Source organism: Heloderma suspectum, chromosome 12, assembly GCF_057233095.1.
Source record: "Heloderma suspectum isolate Gila_16-S chromosome 12, 16-S_ref, whole genome shotgun sequence".
Lineage (NCBI taxonomy): Eukaryota > Metazoa > Chordata > Lepidosauria > Squamata > Helodermatidae > Heloderma > Heloderma suspectum.
Genome location: NC_139469.1, coordinates 9,853,674 through 9,872,586, shown reverse-complemented (window position 1 = coordinate 9,872,586; position 18,913 = coordinate 9,853,674). Strand labels below are relative to the sequence as shown.

General features: G+C 45.6%; 1 protein-coding gene across 2 annotated transcripts in view; it reads right to left on the bottom strand.

Moving 5' to 3' along the window:
* Positions 1-3,595: 3,595 nt before the first annotated feature.
* Positions 3,596-18,913, bottom strand: part of FOXK1 (forkhead box K1) — a 92,123-nt gene continuing 76,805 nt past the window's right edge. The window contains exons 4-9 of one of the 2 annotated variants that reach the window (XM_084818293.1): positions 17,265-17,411; positions 16,964-17,157; positions 15,485-15,651; positions 12,843-13,124; positions 9,667-9,891; positions 3,596-6,881 (exon numbers count right to left, since the gene is read on the bottom strand). In XM_084818293.1, the coding sequence (XP_084674419.1) occupies positions 6,661-6,881; positions 9,667-9,891; positions 12,843-13,124; positions 15,485-15,651; positions 16,964-17,157; positions 17,265-17,411 (1,236 nt within the window). In that variant the 3' untranslated portion in view covers positions 3,596-6,660. The remainder of the gene's footprint in view (positions 6,882-9,666; positions 9,892-12,842; positions 13,125-15,484; positions 15,652-16,963; positions 17,158-17,264; positions 17,412-18,913) is intronic. The other variant, XM_084818291.1, reaches the window with a different exon arrangement.

Genomic DNA, 18,913 nt, shown 5'->3' with positions numbered 1-18,913 from the left:
CTATCCTAAAGAAATTATGTGACCAGAGGGGGTGTTATGGAGACGGCATCCCTCCCTTTGTTCATGCAGTTACAAACTTAATACATGACCATTTTAATAGAGTTTTTCATTGCAACTAGGCATTCTTGTATTTAGTTTTCTTTCAGCAACGCTAGGAAATTCATCCTGGATACCGGATGCTTGATGCACAGCGTATATCTTTTGAGCCTCTCATGGCTGAGTAGCTCCGTGGACCTGAGGAGACGCAACAGAGCGAATTCTGTACTGCAAGGGCTTTCGGCTCACAGAACCACTCACTCTTGCCAAAACTGAGGTAGACTGCACTACCTGGCTAAGGAATGTGCAGATGAAGAAAGGAAATGTAAGTTCATGAATTGGGGTGGAATCCATCACTCAGGAATTAGGTTTGTCAGACAGTTGTGTCGGGCAGGGAGTAGGCCCCTCCATGTCCTGAAGGCTTGTAATCAGGTCTGGCAATTTGCCATGAAGTTTCACTAACTCCTGCTTGTGGGTTTCCTGTGGGTAGCAGCTGGTTGGCCACTGTGTAAACAGAACGCTAGACTAGATGAACCTTGGTCTGATCCAGCATGGCTCTTCTTAAGTTCTCTCAACTGCCTCTCTGTGGGCAATTGGGGGACTAAACTGCAATCCCTATGGGGCCAGATTTGGTCCAGGGGGTCTCAGCTGCCGAACCCTTAAATTTATAAATTAGACATAGATACTGCATTTGTCTACCATTAATCAAGCACTGGCTTAAGAAACTGGTTAAGTAAGCCATTTAAATATCTTGATAAGAGAGTGTCACTCTAAATCAGGGGTGGGGAACTTGCAGGCCTTCAGATGTTTTTACCTACAGTTCCCACCAGCACTAAGCAGCATAGCCAATGATGAGGGATGATGGGAGTTGCAGGCCAAAACATCTGGAGGGCTACAAGTTGCCCACCACCCAGCTCCAAATGGATTGCAGAGGTATATTAGCATGGAAGGACCATTCACCCATGATCGCAATGTTTTCCTGCACTTTCACCATGCAATGGTGAAAACACTGCGCAATCATTCGCAATGTTTTCCTGCACTTTCATGTTATTTTAAGAAATGGTAGCAGCTTCTATAAAATCATGGATCCAAGGAAAACTAACAATTTCTGAGTGACAACTAATCTTCATGCTCCTAAGAGACAAAGCTGTGCCCAATGGGGGCAACAGATACCATCACAGTCCATGATCATTACTTTTGTCCAGTGGCTTGTAGACAAAATGTGCTCTAAAATGCACTCATTCCATTGATGGCCCCAGGCTGGCGCACAGCCTGTGACAGCCTTCCTCAACCTGGTGCCCTCCAGATGTTTTGGACTTCATCAGCCCCAGCCGGCATGGCTAATAGTCAGGAATGCTGGGAGGTGTCTGGAGGGCACCAGGTTGAGGAAGACTGGCCTTTGATGCAACACACAGTCAGAAGCAAGACTTGATTTAAGACAATGCTGGGCGGGCAAGAACTGACCCACACAGTGCTTCAGACATACCCATTGACTCATTTCAGCCAGGCCCTTAGGTGGTAAGCATTCAATGTTAGCATGCCATGTAGTGCCCACCCAGCGTCCTATGGATCCCTGTTATAACACTGCACGTGCAGAAGTGAGCCAGTTTAAATTAGATGCCAGGCATGTTCAGTGCTGCAAAAGTAAGCTCTTCTTAGCCCCACCCAGTATTACATTTAAATCACCTTGAGATGTGTTGAGAAATTCATGGGTCTTACAGCTAAGAAAACTTGCTTGGGACTGAAACATGAAGAGGATCTGTTTGTGCTGTTCAGGGTCTCAATTCTGATTGTCTCCAGCAAGTGCCATGGCTGAAGATACAAACCTTAGAGATTCATTGTTGTTTATAAAACTAATCTGAAAGCAATACAGCCAAGCTATGCTCAAACTAACAGGTCAGATAAATAACTAATAGCTGACTTGCAAATAAGCCCATAAAAATCACTAGCCTACAACCATTTTTATTATCGCACTTGTCCATGCATCCCTGCGTGTCAGTCACTTGTGGTCTTGTTGTTGTTCAGTCGTTCAGTCGTGTCCGACTCTTCGTGACCCCATGGATCATGGCACGCCAGGCCTTCCTGTCCTGCACTCTCTCCCGGAGTGTGCTCAAGTCCATATTCATTGCATCGGTGATGCTAGAAGAATATAAAAACTGAGCTTCACTGCCTAGTTGCCTGGAAGGGATTCTTACATGCTACAGGTGAGCAGGCATATGGTTATTCACAAGCCACGGTAACTGAATGCCCCTTTGCAAGGTTGATTCATAAGCCAGTATTGCTGGATAAGTCAGCTTGAGACTCAGCAAGCCGTCAATGCTCCATGAGAACTGAAGTGATTGGGTACATGAGGTGCACAATCATTTAAATCCAAGTACACAAGGCTTCACTGCTTTCTGGATAACGCACATATATATTATTATAACTGACCTGCAGGAAAGCAAGACTTGAAATGCAAGGGTTCCACTTTGACAAGATCAGTATCTACAAGCAAGCTTCCCCTGCAACATGGAGCCATGGGAGAGCATTGGCATATTCCAAGGCAGCCTTCCCCAGTCTGGTACGCTCCAGATCTCAGACTACAATTCCCACCATCCCCCAGCCAGCATGGCTGGGAATGTTCAGAGTTATAGTCCAAAGAATCTGATTGAGGAATCCTGTTTCGGGGTGGCTTTCCAGTTCAAGGGCTGTTTCAAGACACACTTTGGTGCTTGAGGTGGGGAATTCAAAGAGTGCCCACTCCCACTAAATTAACATGGGACACAAAGCACGAGGACATACTTGCTGAAAGTTCTAGCACTAAAGGGGGCTTGTGCAGGAGAAACTCCCACCAGATTGTGTCCTATGAGCCAGATCCATCTTCTGGTGGCCTTAATGACACCACGACTACCGTAATCCAGCACTGCCTCATCTTGCCTTATGGTAAGGTGTCCTCTGCTCAAGCAATGCTGAAGCCTGGATAGTTAATGTGTGTCAGGCAGCATCCCAGAACCCACTACTTGAAAACCGCTACTGTAGGCAGATTCCCCCCGCTCCTTACAACAGCCTTTCCCCAACCTGGTGCCCTCCAGTGGCTTTGGACTTCCAATGCCTCTCAGCCCCAGCCAGCATGACCAATGGTTAGGAATTCTGGGAGTTGTAGTTCAAAACATCTTCAGGGCACCAGGAGGGGGAAGGCTGCTTTACAGGACCCCCACAACAGGACACCCATCAGGGACATCATAACCTTGTGGTTTGTTACCCCTGGATTCAGGAAATCCTGCACAGACACAGACTTAAGTCAGTCCTGCACCCACAGCAGAAACATGTTTGCTGAGCTCAAGAGCCGTTGCTTGCTCCAAAGGAGCATCCCAAAAGCCTCACCTCAGTCGAGGCCATTAAAAACTGTGTTTTGTTTTCAAAAGTGGCTTTAAATAATCAACGGGGCAGAAGTGCTTAAAAAGGAGCATTTGAAACCTTTTTACCTGGGCTCTCAAATTTAGTACAGTGCAGGGCAAAACAGAGAGCAACACCCAGACAATGATGAATGTCCACTGTTTGTCCGTAACATGAGGACTGCTTTTCCTCTCCCTGATAATTGTCAGAATTTTTTTTTTTTTTTAAACTGCATTCTGCCTTACGACCCACAAATGGTCAAGGTAGTAGATTAGCCCATAGTTCGTCAGGGAAGTCTCAAGTCCATACTCCCAAAGCTGAGAGGGCCCATCCCTCCTCCGCATGTCAGGTTTTGCAAAAGCAAGAAAACAAACACCAGCAATTTAACTCAGCTTACACTGAGCAACAGTCCTCCATGTGAAAGGAACTACGAGGGCGCCCCTGAGGTCAGCTCATTTTCACTGTAACCGAAATCGCCAGCTGGAATGGGAATTTTAACAAAAGCCCTCAGTGTTTGCGAAGAAGGTATGCTGGCTGGCAGGTTGCTGTGCAGCTGGTTGACTCTGGAGACAAAGGTCTATCCTGTTTCCTTGCTCGAGCAGAGTTGTGTTCCAAGACAATGCGAGCGGCAGATGTCTGCAGTTGTCCTCATGTGTTAACTGTTTCCTGCACAAGTACTGGGGACTGGGTGCTTGCATCCGGAAGCTAATGCATGTGGCACACAGCCAGGTAGAACTCTCTCATTTATGCCTCTGGTAGCACATGGGGGCACACACTTTTTCTCCCCCCTAAACATGGGTGTAATTATTGCTTGCATAGGGAAATGGAGCATATTGAACAGTCCACAAAAGTAGTTAAGTACTAAAAAAAAAAAAAAAGGATGCCGAGAAAGAACTCGCGTTAACCAAACGATAATTAAATTCCTGCTACTATTCCGTTACTCCAATTATATTGGCTTTTGGTGGGATGGGTTGAGATTTTAGCACCAAAATGCTTTCAACTTCAAGGGGGAGGGAAGGAATCTTTTTTCTAAAAAATGTGAGCAGCTTTTTCATGCAGAGAATGGGGTGTGTGTGTGCACGCATGTCTTTCTTCACCTTTGCCTCTGCAGTCAAATGCTATTTTTATTTCTGTTCTCCCTCACCTATGGAGTTTTATCATCATGGGACACCAACTCCAATTCTCCTTCAAAGAAAGATCAGCAGTTCATCATTATACATGGCCAACCCCAACCCCCTAAGACTGTAAGATTGACTAGGACCATTTTCATGAACAAACCCACTCCCACTTACTGCCTTACAAACAAGGAGGAAACTGGGAATGACACCCCGCCCAGTACACATGAAGAAGTTCAAAGGGTTACTTCCTTGTGTGTGCAATAACTTAGCGGGAACACAAACAGGGCCAAATCCTAAGTTTGCCTATGCACAGGTAATTGCTTAACCATAGTTAAGGAATGGCAGCAGGACATGGGATCTTGTGCTACCTCAGACATCTCTGATGCGAATCACCTCCCCTCCCTCTATCAACCTCAACCATAAACAAGATTATTAATCAGGGTTTTGAAATCCCTTTCAGAACCTTGATTACTACAGAAGCCCTATGAGCATTAAGCAGTTGATGTCATAACCTTCAACCATGGCATGCCGAGAGAGGGATCGTGCAGCTGATATGTTAAACCTGGGTGGAGAATGTGTAGCCCTCCAGATGCTGTTAGACTGCAACTCCCATCCACCCTGATAAGTATAGCCAATGGTGAGGGATGATGGGAGTTCCAGACCAACATCTGGAGGACCACGTATTCCCAATCCCTGCCTTAAACTATGATTATTACGTTTTTATTCTGCACTTCCTCCAAGGAGTTCAAGGTGGCACACAAAATTCTCCTCATCCTCATTTTATCCTCACAACAACCCTGTGAGGTAGGTTAAACTGAGAGAGATAGTGACTGGCACCAAAGCGTTCCAATGAGCTTCATGGCCAAGTAGAGCATTTGAACCCAGGTCTCTCTAGACTTAGTCCAACACTCTTAACCCAGGGGTGGGGAATATGTGGGCCTCCAGACTGGGCTGGACAGCAAATGTTGTCACCCCTGACCATTGGTCATGCTGGCTGGGGTTGATGGGAACTGGAGTCCAACAACATCAGGGGGGCCACAGGGTCCCCGCCCCTGCTCTTTTCACAATATTGGCTCTTCAGGTATCAGAAGCAGTGTGGCTACATTGGGCCTAAGGGTTAAAAGTAATTCTATTCCTATCTATCTCAGCCAATCTCCCCCCACTGCCTCGTCTTTCAAACTCAATCAACAGGAATGATACCAAAGATCCCAGCTGGTTGCTCCACAAATCCCCAGATAAGACAGTTTGTAGAAACACACCAAAAACTTTGTCTTTACTTGTTCATATTGTACTATGTTAATACTCGGAAGCTGCACTCTGAAGACCAGAATTAGACATGTGTCAAGCTCAGCCCACTTTCCAAACCCAGTATGGTCTAGTCCAACTTATCAGTATCCTGACATCAACATGTTGCAGGTTTCTTCATCCCTGCTTGACGATATCGACAGACTGGTGGGGGTGGGGGAGAGAATGAACACCACCATGATGTCAGGACATGGGTAAATTGGATTAGTTAAGACAGGTGACAGGGAGGAAACTAGACATGTGCCTGCCATTTTTGGTGGCACTTACGTGCATATTGCAATGTCTAGTTCCAGACTAACATTTTGCAAAGGCATTCATAGATAGGGTTCCTCTAGATTTTAGGCTTAAGAGCTTTGAGAGGTGAAAGGGTGTGTGTGTGTGTTTGTGTGCAAGTGAGTGAAAGACAGAGAAGTTGTCTTTGGAGACCAGAAGCCCCCATCCCCAAGAGTACATGCCTCTGTCCAGCATTTTTAATATGCTTTCATACAACTACCATGCTTGGAGGAAAAAGAAAATTAATGGGAAAAAATCCCAGCAGTCATACAATCAAATTGTCTCTGTGTTGTTTTTAATCTAAAAAGGGGGGGGGGGAATCTCCGAAGTTAAAAGGCAGAACAGACTTCTGGGTACAGATAGGTGGAAGTTTTGCCCGTTCATTTGGCACCTTGAGATTCTAAAACTGCTGGCCTGTCCTTTAAAATCTTATTTTGAAAGGAGCTTTTTATTTTAAAAAAATCTTTCTGAAAATGCCAAGATTGTAGTTTTTCTTAAAAAAAAAAAAAAAATCTCCAAAGCCTATGCTGCCCTTTCAGAACTTTCTGGTTCCTCATTCGCTAGCAGCCTGTCCTTGAGGGGCTGTTGAAGTGATAACGCCGGTCTGCAATGCAGCCGGTCCTCTTGACTCCTCCATCCGAGACCTTTTGACATCCGGTTCGCTCGGAGGCTCTTCTGCATCTTTAGTCCCCGCCTCTCCCACCTGCTGGCTGACGACCACCGGAGTGGATGAACTGGCTTGGGCTGCAAGGAGCTGCAGTGGATTTGTCAGGGCTGGGGAAGATAGAGAGAAATAAAGTGATACTTTAAAATATATATTTGCAAAGCTACCGCACAGAAATTTCACAGTATTTTTCTGAGCATCTATTAACGGTAGCCTCTAAGTGAAGTCCTACTTAGAGTAGAGCCACTTAAATGAATGGAGCATGTTAGTCATGACTAATTTAAATTGCATTCATTTTAATGGGTCTATTCTAAATAGGACTTTAGTTGCAGTCCACCCTAAATCTGTAAAATTTAACATCTCACCATAGGAATACTGAAGGCCAGCGGGGGGGGGGGGGGGGCTCTTTCAGACTAAGATCTGAATTCAGTTTTGGAGACGATCTCGAGGCTGCATTCCAGTGGTGTGCGGAGCCAAAGGCAAAAGGGGTGGGGCCAAAAATACCAGCACAGTCTGGCTTAAAGCTCCTACTGCTGGTAAGTAAGCTGCAGGAGAGGCATTTCAACTTTTTAGAAAAGGGGGGAAACCTGCACAAAAGCAGAGGAACCCCCCAAACAATTGGTGGTTGGGGGAAAGGGGGTATGGCTCTCTGAGGGACCCCAGAGGGCTGGACTGGGACCTCAGGAGCACCGGATCAGGCCCTGGGCCTGAGGTTTCCTCATCCCTGCTCAATGCACCGTGCAGTACAAAATGTTCTTAAAATGTAACACGATACAAATGAAAGCCAAAACCAAAAAATGGCAGCAACATACAGCAGGATACACACACCCAGTGTATCTTAAGCTCTAAACACACCTGAAACCCCCCCAAGTCTCATTCTATTTGTCTAGAACTCAGCCAAGACCAGGGTTCGTTCTCTCTCTCTCTCTCTCTCTCTCTCACTATGAGCATTAAGGCAGCATGGCAAAGCCAGGAAGCCTCTGTTATCCTCATTGACTGCTGAGGTAGGGGACTAGGGGTGGGTCTGCATTCGTTTGCTCTGCATTTTTGAGGGAACAGACCAAATCTGTACTTCCTGGACTAATATGTGGACCAGAACCGTTATCCTTTGGACTGCACACGTCTCTAAATTTTGTGATGCAGGCTCAAACACTGCATACCAAAAATGTATATATTAGAGAAACTGGACTCCAAAATGCGTATGTTTGTAAGCAAAAATAAATGCACATTTCCATGTGTTTCTTTTCAAAATTGTGTAGACTGATGAGGAAACTGGACGGAATGAACTTATGTCTGAATACGTGCAGAACTGACATGAACTGGATACAGACTGGTTCCTCCATCCATAGGTAGGACCCCTCCTGATGAATAGTTAAATAAAGCAAGGTAATTAGCCACCAATTAATGCATTTGTTTACTTAATGTATGATTCGCCCTGCAGCTGAAGCTCTCAGAAGTGCAATCTTATTGCAATCCAATAGCAGGACTTGCTTCTGAGGGAACGTTGTTAGGGTTGTCCTGATGAGGGGGAAAATGAAGTTTCCAACAGTGTAAAGGAGAACAGAAATGTCTTCTATTTTTAGCCCAGAAAATCACCCTCCACCTAAAGGTGCATTTGCAGGAGATTTACTAATCATAACTTCCTGCTTACAAAGTGGTTCAAGACAAATTCCAGGTCATTGTTAGAGGGCCTCACGTACAATGGGCAATTATCTAACATCCTACGCTCTATCAAATTTTGTTGAGTGGCTGTCTGTAGGTTTTATTTTCTAAATCTTATTATTAATACATATTATGCAATTAAGGCATAAATTCAATTAACCAGCTTTGGCACACTAGGAAAATAAAAAGAGATTCTGGAATACCCCAAAGGCAAAAACACCAAAACTCCAAGTGAAAGCAACCACTGAGCACATGTTAATATTACTTTTGGAGGCTTTACTGAGATTGAAAGAGAGTAAGGGATCTTGTATGTATGTATGTATGTATGTATGTATGTATGAATGTATTTGCCGCCCATCTGGCCAGCTACCCAGCCACTCTAGGCGGTGTACAATACTAATAACACAAAATACAATGAATTAACATAAGCAACTGAACAAAACAACGTAACAAAATAACACTGCTCTACAAAACCCTAACCCACCCCAAATGCCCGCCTGAACAGCCAGGTTTTTAAAGCCTGGCGGAAGCTCAACAAAGATATTATATTCATATCCCACCTTTTCTCCTCTTGCAAGGAACCGAAGGTGACTTACATGGTCCTCCTCCTCTCCATTTTATCCTCACAGCAACCCTGTGAGGTAGGTTAGGCTGAGAGTCAGTGACTGGCCCAAAGTTTGCCCAGTGAGCTTCATGGTTGAGTGGGGACTAGAACTCAGGTCTCCCGAGTCTCAGGCCAGCACTCTAACCACCACACCACACCGGCTCTCTTTCCCAAGCCAATCATCACTGTGTGAAGTAACTTTCCAGCCCTTAAGGGCTAAGATGATAGGCTGGATCCTACTGAAAACTCAGAAGCTGGGCTGAGCAGGACTCGATGATCAGGGGGCAAAAGGGTTCTGTGTACTATGCAGCCCTTCGCTGTTCTGAGCAGCATATGCAGAACTGTGAAAAATGAGTAAATGTATACACATATTTTGATTTACACAGAGGTTCTCTATTTTGGTCCAAAACCTAGTTACACCCTGGCACAATTTGGGGGTGCAAAATGAAAGGGGAAACAAAGGCTCCCGCCGTACTTTGCTTGTGGGGCTGCAGCATTAGCACAGGCCTCAGAGATGGAACCCAGGTGCTAGTGACAAGTGGTTTGTTCTGGGTGTTCCACATGGGTGCCCCCCTCCAGGGCAAAACTCAAAAGGCGAGCAGCGTATTCAAAAGGGGGGCCGCGTGTACCGTAAGCGCTGCCAGATATGCTGTTGGTGGAGACGGCGTGCTTCCCATTTTGCGTCACTGCTCGGACAGGGAGCTGGTGTTGTCCAATGGTCATGGGTGCAGCTTGCTGGAGGATGGTGACTGTCTGTCCCGGGATGCTCTGAGCCATCTGACTGGCAACTGTCTGAATAACTCGGCTGGCGGTGGGTATCGCGGCAAACGCAATGGTCGGCTTCTCATCCATCCCTACAGAAACAGAAGCGATTGTCACCCACAACTGTCAGCCTCGTGAACCATCTTTGCTTCCCGTTCATTCGAGGCACAGTTGGAGAATGTTGCTGAAGTACTGTATGTGCGCGCACAGGCATACAGTGGGGTGGAATTCCCTTTGCCTGGTTTTTCCTCTTACTCCCTCCTTCTGTGAGCAGGGAGGAGGCCAAACATTTTGGCTATCATATCGAATAGCCAGCAAAGCTTGACTTCCTTGCTACCTGCTCCAGAGAAACAAAATGCATCCCTTTTGTGTCTGCTCCCTAAGCGTGCTGGCATTACAAGGAAGGAGCAGTGGACATGGCATGCATACATGCACGTATGTCACAATCCCTTCCCTTCAACCTACAACACGAATGCAATGTCCCATTATCACTATCGTCATCGGCATCATAGTAGTATGCCACTTTTTTATGAGCAGGGGCCCTCACAAACACAGTTCACAATTAAAATAAAAAAACAATTCAAACCCTAAGATACGAAACTAAAACCATCTTGCATGAAAACAGCAGCCGTTTAAGAACTTTCCAGACCAACAGCTTAATTAAAAGCAGAGCAGAATAGCTAGGTCTTTAGGGCCAGAATCAGCTCTGACTTGCTGGCGACTTATAAAAACCACTGCAGTGAGGGGAATATATGTTTTCCCAGCTGGTCTCCAAAATTAAACTTCTAGCTGTTACTGCTGACCATATTTGTAGACCTTGACTAAAAGGCAACTAGATATACTCACACTCAATCAACGCAAACATGAATTTAGGAAGAAATCCCACAACACATTCACACAGCAGGATCTTTATTATCAAACATAAAAACTCCTTCTTAACCATGTAATGATAAAATATCAGCATGGTTGTGAACATTATTTAGATTACTTAAAGTAGCTTTTCACTGAGAGCACTTAGTCCTCTCAGGTTTCAGCAAATGCCCTCAGTAACACTGGGTGAGTGATAAAGAAATATTCTTTGTAATAATCCCTTTAATTTCCACCATTGCCTCTATGGTGAAAGGAAAAATCAAAGACATTCCTCCGTTTGTGTGCATGTGTATGTGGCGCGTGCACATATATCTCGTCTCTCAAAGTGGACTAAATTCCCTCTCCCAACACAATTCAAGTGACACTTGCCAAGCAAAAAAATCAGGTTTTTGTCAAACCAATCAGTGCTGGACAAAAATCGATTTTTTTCCCCTTGCAAGTGATAAGAAGATGCAAAAATACCTTCCTGCATTGACTCTGGCAAAGCAGCAGCAAAAGTGCTTGGATACTAATGCGACAGAGTTATTTGGACAACTGAATTTATGTGATGTAATTGTCGTTAGTGTTTATTTTCTTAATTGGTTTTGTGGCTCTGCAATTTTGTCCTTTTGTTAATTATTGATCTGATTTATTGTGTAGCATCCTTCCGTTATGGACTATGGTCAAACAAACAAAATTACTACCTACCCATAACACAAAACAAATTGCATATGTTGCCATAAGCGTCTCATGAGAACTGTTATGGAAGTTTCAGCTATTTTTAAAGACGAGAAATGATCTCTGCCACCAATATAATGTGTGAAGCAATACATCCAACGGCAAAATTCTTAGCTCAGTTGTGATGGAAAGAAAGGGTGCGTCCAGCACTAGTTACCAATCAACAGACACTGTGCAGCTATTCTATCTTTTCCTCCTTAACTGATTTTTTTGTTGAAAGAGAAAAGATGAGAACAACGGTGGGAAAACACAGGAGGGTTCTAAGTAGAAGACAACATCTGTAATGTTCTGTGAATGAGGCAGGGTGATTGCGTAATAAAAGCCTCGTCTGGAAGCACCCAAAGTCACAATATGGCAATACTTTTATTAGGACCACTCAAAATGGCATGAGGTTGTGAGTAAGCTTTCAAGTTCTCAACCGGCATGACCACAAGGGCAGATGGCTAAAGAGGAACTTCCATGATCTCCAGGCTGGATGTTAGATGACCACAAGTGTGGTAGTGGTGGGGAGCAAAGAAGGAACAGCGGCAGAGAGCTTGTTTCTCCCTTCCCTGCCAGAAAGAACACCTATAAGAACTTTGAAATTAGGAATTGGTGCCCGAGTTTTGCTTTTTTCCTCCTCCCTCCCAATCCCTTTTCCTTGTGCAAATGTCTTTTAAATTGTATACCTGCTGGCAGAGACTGTCTCATGACTAATCTTTGTAAGCAGCTCTGGGAGCCTTTTTCAGCTGAAGGGTAGGGTAAAAATACTGTAAATAAATAATAAGTGTGATGCCGTTGCCCCCATCTGCAGTTAATGACACTCCTAAGATGAAGTGCAGGAGGAGTTAGGCAGACATAACTGGATTGGGGCGGTCCTGTCGATTACACCCTCAGTGATCAGAAGCTCCCAGACTCAGAGCTGTCTGATCATCCGGTGCAAGGCGGGAGGAGTGCCGGAGGTGGTCTTCACCTCCCTGTCGTCCCGCCCTGTAGATTTCGCCAGACGAGCTTTGTAGACCGTTTAGTGAGAGTGCTTCCGGGGGGGGGGGGATGGAGGCTGCAAGAGGCTCAGGATAACTCGTATCCTGACCTAACCTGTCTCCTCCCCTCCCAGCCCACCGGAACACTCCCTTTCCCCCATCTCCAAGGCGAGTGGGTCGGATCTCTGACTCCAGCTTCCGAGGCCAGAAGGCCCCTGACCTTGGAGGGATTTTACAAGCAATCCGATGATCCCTGGGGCGCTCTCCCAGGGACCACAGGATTGCTCTCTTAACCTTGTTACGTGTGAGACAGACTGCAGGATGCACCTAGGGCTGCCGGGCAAAGAAGAGGGTGCTTCCCCATTTTTTCAAAGTATAAAATATTTGTCCCCCACCTTTCTAAAAAGTGGCACTCAAGGCAGCTTATATACCCAACTAAGAGCTACCGGGGGGGGGGGGGGTAGATCCACGCCTTCTCATGGCTAGTACACTACCTCGAGGCTCACCAGCCAAGTCCAAGACGGTTCCGGCTGCTTCGTGGGCACTGCCTGCGGGCCCCTGATTGGTCAGTATGTATCCGTTGGCCGAGTTGGCCGAGCTGGTCACAACCCTGACCATGGTCACGGTGGGGGCTTGCTGAACCACATGGATGGCATGACCCGAAGGCTGCTGAGAGGTCACTATGGAGGCCGGCATGTAGGCCACTGGCTTGGCCATGAGGGCGGATGGTCGAGGAGGGACTGCCATGATCACTGGCTGGGCACTTACAGGCGAGCCTGAAGAAGAGGAAAAACAGGTTAACCATCAAGTCAGGAGACGGGACTGAAATCCAAGGAGCTCAGCATTCATGTAAAAGCAAAAATAGGTTTCTGGCCCTCATGGTGGTAGAGAAAACTCTATAAACCCTTGGGCAAAGTTTGAGAAGCCAGAGAGGTGCTAGCAGGGCAGGCTCAGCTCTTTGCCCCATCCCCAACAACTACTTATTCCTTGCCCTGGCTCCAGCCCCTACCTATTCCCAATCTCAATAACTTTATTTACGTACTGAATTGTTATCCCACCATTCCTCCAAACTCAAGACAACATACATCGGGGGTCCCCAACCTTTTTGGACCTGTGGGCATATTTGAGAAACCGCTGCGGGCACCACCACAAAATGGCTCCCACAGAGGGTGTGGCCAGTCACACAATAGCTGCCACGGGGGCCTGGCTATTCAACAGTGAGCTAAAGAAGGTGGGGGGAATAGTGAGGCTAGAGGCTGGGAGGGAGGGGAAAACAACAAGGCAAAGGGGTAGAGGGGAGACAAAGGACAAGGCTAGAAAGGGAGAGAAAGAAGACAGCCCTAACATTTTCCAAGATTTTTATTTTAAAAAAATTGAGTACTGTTGGAGGTCCTCATGGGTGCCATGGTGCCTGAAGGCACTGCGTTGGGGACCTCTGGCATACATGGTTCCCCCCGCCCCCAATCTGTTCATATTATCCTCAAAACAACAACCCTGTGAGGCAGGTAAGGCTGAGAGATGGCAACTGGGCTGAAGACACCCAGTAAGCTTTGTGGCTGAGGGGGGATTTGAATCTGGGTTTCATTACACCACACTGGTTCTCATCAGCTTCCTACCCCATTCAGTCTTCCAATACTTGTATCAGATGACTGAAAACAGACCTAGTTATGAACAATAAAGGGCCTTTTTAATGGCTGCACCCAGGTTATGGAATTCCCTGCTCAGAGAGCTCCACCTCGCCCCTTCCCAGATGGTCTTCTGCTGCAGTGCAAAGACCTTCCTTTTTAGGAAAGACTTCTGTTGTTAAGAGCGCAATCCTATGCATGTTTCTTTCTAAACATGCATAGAATTGTGCCTTAAGTGAACTCGCTGATAGACTTTCACTACTGTTCTTGGGGTTTTATCTTTCTGGATTTTCCTCCTTGGTTGTTACTTTTAAGCAGGGTGGATTTATTTAAATTGAGGGGATTTCAATCATTGATTTAAACCATGATTTAAGTCACCAACGAGAAAGCCCTATGTTTTATTGATTTCTAAATTTAGACACTCCAATTTCCATTTTTAAAAAATCTGATTTCTATTTTAAAAAACAGTGTTTAAATATCTTTCATTTTTATCCTCCTCTCCATCTTATATTTTAGTGATTTATTTTAATTGGTTTACTACATTTTAAAAAATCTCATATTGTGTTTCTATTTCTTCGCTAGCTACTTTGAAGTTTTTGGAAAGGGGGGGGGATATAAATGTGTTAAATAAGGAACGAAAATATTTGAAGGATGTCCCTTCTCCATCCTGCTCCCAGTTACACCCCACAACTATTAGCAAAAATGTCCTGCTTCACGTGCCTTTCCAATGATGGTGGTTCAGCAGGTGGCTAGGCTACCAGTTCTCCGCAATGGTGCCTTCTCTACGGAGCTCCTTTCCCAAGGAATCCCTGCCAATCAGCTCACTCCTCCCTTTTAGAAGGTTGGTTAAAACCTTTTTATTTAGGGAGGAGTTTGGGTTGCTGGGAGGCAACCAGGGGCTGGTTTCATTGAGTTCTTTCTTTAAAAAAAATCCCACCTTTGTAGTCCTCTGCTCTTTGTGCTTGAAAATGTTTTAGTGCAAGGGGGTTAAACCTCAGTCCTGGGGGCCAAATTCAGTCTGCCTTGGGCCCACTCTAGCCCTCTGGGTTTCCCCAGTTTGCTATGCCCAGTTCCCCTGACCTCACCCACTTTCCATTGCCCACTGATCTTCTGGTGGTTTCCTGGCTTTTGTGCAGTCTCCCCCCACCCCCCGGGCATTCTAAGAGGTTGAAATGCCTCTCCTAAGGCTTTGTTACTGGCAGTGAGAGCTTTAAGCTACAAGAGGCTGGTATTTTGGAGGTTTTGGCCCCACAGCTCCGCCCACCATTGGCATGTGGCCCCCACAGCGCCTTCAAATTGAACTCGGCCCTCAGGCTGAAAGAGGTTCACCACCCCTACTTTAGTGTAACATTTTCTATTTCTGTTTTTACTGTATCTCAGTATGAAACTTTTAGAGATTGTTTGCTGCTTTGAAAGCCCAACAATGCTAGTAATGTGAGAATGAATTCTGAGTGTGTCACTGGAGTTCATCAACACATCTCTCCTGCCAAGAAAAGCCGCATGTTACTTACCGGGCGCACTTTGTGAATACCGATACTCTGGAACAGAGGCTAATTTTGAGCCAAAATCATGGTCATGTGGAATCGGTGAGCCCTCCCGTGACAGGCACTCTGGAGTCTGTAGGCCACTAGTGTGAGGAGACAGCAGGCCCGGATGAGTAGGGGAAGCAGGGGCACTCCTGGTAGGGAAGAGCACAGGGCCAAGGAAGAAGACATGTTAGATTGCCAAAGATAAGGAAATAAGAGACCCAAAACTTGTGTGGATCGTAGTGCCATGTGAATCATGTAATCAGGACTTCAGTTTGGAACCTACTACATTCATCTGACTTCTGAGAACCTCACCTTTTAACAAAGCCACCTCTCTAGTCCTCAGTACACCCCCAAAGTCTACACTGACTTGGTCCATACATAACACTAACCCATGGTTTATTTAACCCATGGGTTGTTGAATTCTGGGCTGTTGTGATGTGTGAACCTGGCTGCACTAACAACCTAGACAGAGAACACATGTTTTTTGTTGGGTTGTGAACTGTGGGTTGTTTAAACCATGGGTTGACATTATGTGCGAACCTAGAACTGTGGGTTGTTCATGGGTTCTTTCAGCAGGGTACAGAGGCAGTGGGCAAGAGTGGTTTAAAAAAACCCCCAGCTGCTCTACATACAAGTACTACAGTGCCATAAAGGCATTTGGGATACAGGAGGGAGTGGATGAAGGAGGAGGGAAACAACAACCCATGGGCTGAGAAAAGGAACCAGTCTGTTTGATCATTTGTCAGATAAACCCTGGATAGGGCAACAAACCAAAGGCTAAACAAACCACGGACTAGCATTATATGCGAACCAGGTCTCTCTTATAACTTAAAATCCCCCATCTTCTCTGTTGAACTCAGCTAAAGTAATATTAAAAGCCTAGCCCTAAGCTATTATCGGCCCCTAGCTCGATCGATTAACATGTTAAAGCACAAAAGGGGGAAACTGGAATGTTGTAATTTAAAATAGTTGTCCTCAGAAATCTCTGTCAATACTGCTATGCAGATGTAATTTCACCATAATGATTTTGCATTACATCTGCAACTGCCACTAACCCATGGCTGATTGCTTACCACATTCCATCTAGAACAGCGTTTGCAGATCTACTGGTTAAGGTTTACCATGGTTCGGGTTGACAGAGATGTAATGCTAAAATCATGTTAAGGAAGACAAAGGAAGGGAATTCACGCTGGCCAGGAAACATGCATTTCCCCAAAGCTAGCTCCTGCTTTTCAAGCCACAGTGCAAACATGAATTTTGGTCCAGGCTCACACCAATATTCTAATAGTTCCTCCCCTATTCCCTTTCCCCCCCATTCCCTTTCCTGACTGCACATTACAGAAGTTGAAACTCATCCCCAATCAAGACTACAGACTACATCTGGAACATGTACCTAGGGTTCCCTTTGCAGCTACACAATGATGACTCCCCCCTTTGGTTCTACTGTCGAACTGAACTTACCGGGAAGAGAGAGGCCCGAAAGGGGTTCGGAAGCAGGACACGCCCCTCTGTCTCCGTTTTCGGAATGCCTGCTCCACCAGTTTGCCTTCTGAAGGAGGATCTATCCTCCAAAAAGAGCCCTTTCCAGGCTCCTCTTGGGAACGCGGGACTTTAATAAAATAACGGTTCAAAGAAAGGTTGTGCCGAATGGAATTCTGCCGGGAGCAGAGACAGGGGAATGGTTATTCCAAAGTGAAGATGTTCTTAATGAATGAATAAATAAAGAGCTGTATCATCACAGATCCTTGTGTTAAGCACTCACCTGCCAGCCTTTATCAGCTGTCCTGTAATATGGATAATGCTTGGTGATGTGGGCATAGATCCCACTTAGTGTTAATTGCTTGTCCTGGGCTGATGAGATAGCTTGAACAATTAGCTGGGCATACGAATATGGCGGCTTGGACTCGTCCTGCGGACAAGCAACACAAACACAGACGCACAAGGGAGTTTTTAGCAGCTTCATGGTTCATTAATAATTTAGGCCGGAGCTTGTCTAACAAGGCAGGAGCCAGCCAAGCAGATGCCTTTCAAGTTAAGACACACACACACAAATAACCCAGAAAACTGTTTTTGCTGTGGAAATTCCCCCATTTATCTCCACTTGTAAGGCCAAATCATAATTCCCTTTAGCACCAAACAGACGACCATATAGCCACTGGCAGAGCAGCGTGTATTTCTTATTATTAATAAGTTGCTATTATTATTATTATTATTATTATTATTGGACATCACATCAACACTTTTATGGATTGAAACAATGGGGACAGACTATTGTCCTCAAGATGAAGCTGGACAGCCATCTGTCAGGGATGCTTTGACTTAGATTCCTGTGTTGAGTAGGGGGTTGGACTCAATGGTCTTACAGGCCCCTTCCAACCCTACTCTTCTATGATCATATGATCCTCATGCCCTGTTTTGGGGTTTCCTGGAGGTATCTGGCTGGCCACACTGTGGGTCAACATGATGAAGGACTAGATGGGCCTTTGATCAGATTTAGCATAGCTCTTCTTATATAGATAGATCATAATTTTGTGTCCCTTGCATTAGTGACTTCAGACATTCTGTCTTAAATATTTTTCAAGTGTGAGGATTTTAACTAATAAAGAAGCAAAACTGGGAAACCACAGATTCCAAAACCCTACAGATGCCCTGAGACATCGTGACCCAGTTTGCATGTCACGATCTGTGGGGAAGCGAGCCAATTTAGCTTTCTGCAAACAACCTGATAGGAGATTGTGAGTGCGACGTATGAACTCGGACCGCTGGGTTGCTTAGGGGCTAACCAATCCAGTGGTTAATGTTGCAGTAGCTTGTCGGTCAGAGGCCCAGTTCGGACATCACCCTAAACAACAGTTTAGCATGATGAGCCTAGGAGAGCGTAAGAGAGTGCCCCCTTCCGGTGCAGCCACAGGGAGTTCGGAAGCTTTCCCTTCTGTTTTTGATCCTGAGCCTCAGCTATGCTAGTTCTTCTCATGTTAAACAATGGTTCAGCGTGATGTCCGGACAAGGTGAGAGAGAGTAAGTAGCTCTTGCCTGACACCAAAGGGCAAAGCCTATTTATTTATTTGTTTGTTTGTATGTTTATTTATTAAATTTATTAATCGCCCATCTGGCTGGTCACCCAGCCACTCTGGGCGATGTACAATATTAGAAACAGTTTAAAACAATAAAATTCTACATTAAAAACATCATATTTCTAAAAATACCCTAACCCACCTCAAATGCCTGCCTGAACAACAACGTTTTTAATGCATGGAGGAAGCTCATTAAAGAGGGGGCATGGTGGAGTTCCCTAGGGAGAGTGTTCCACAGAGTGGGGGCCACCACAGAGAAGGCCCTCTCCCTCATCCTCACCAGTCTAGCTGTCCTGATGGGACAGAGAGGAGGCCATCCAAGGCTGATCTTGTGAAT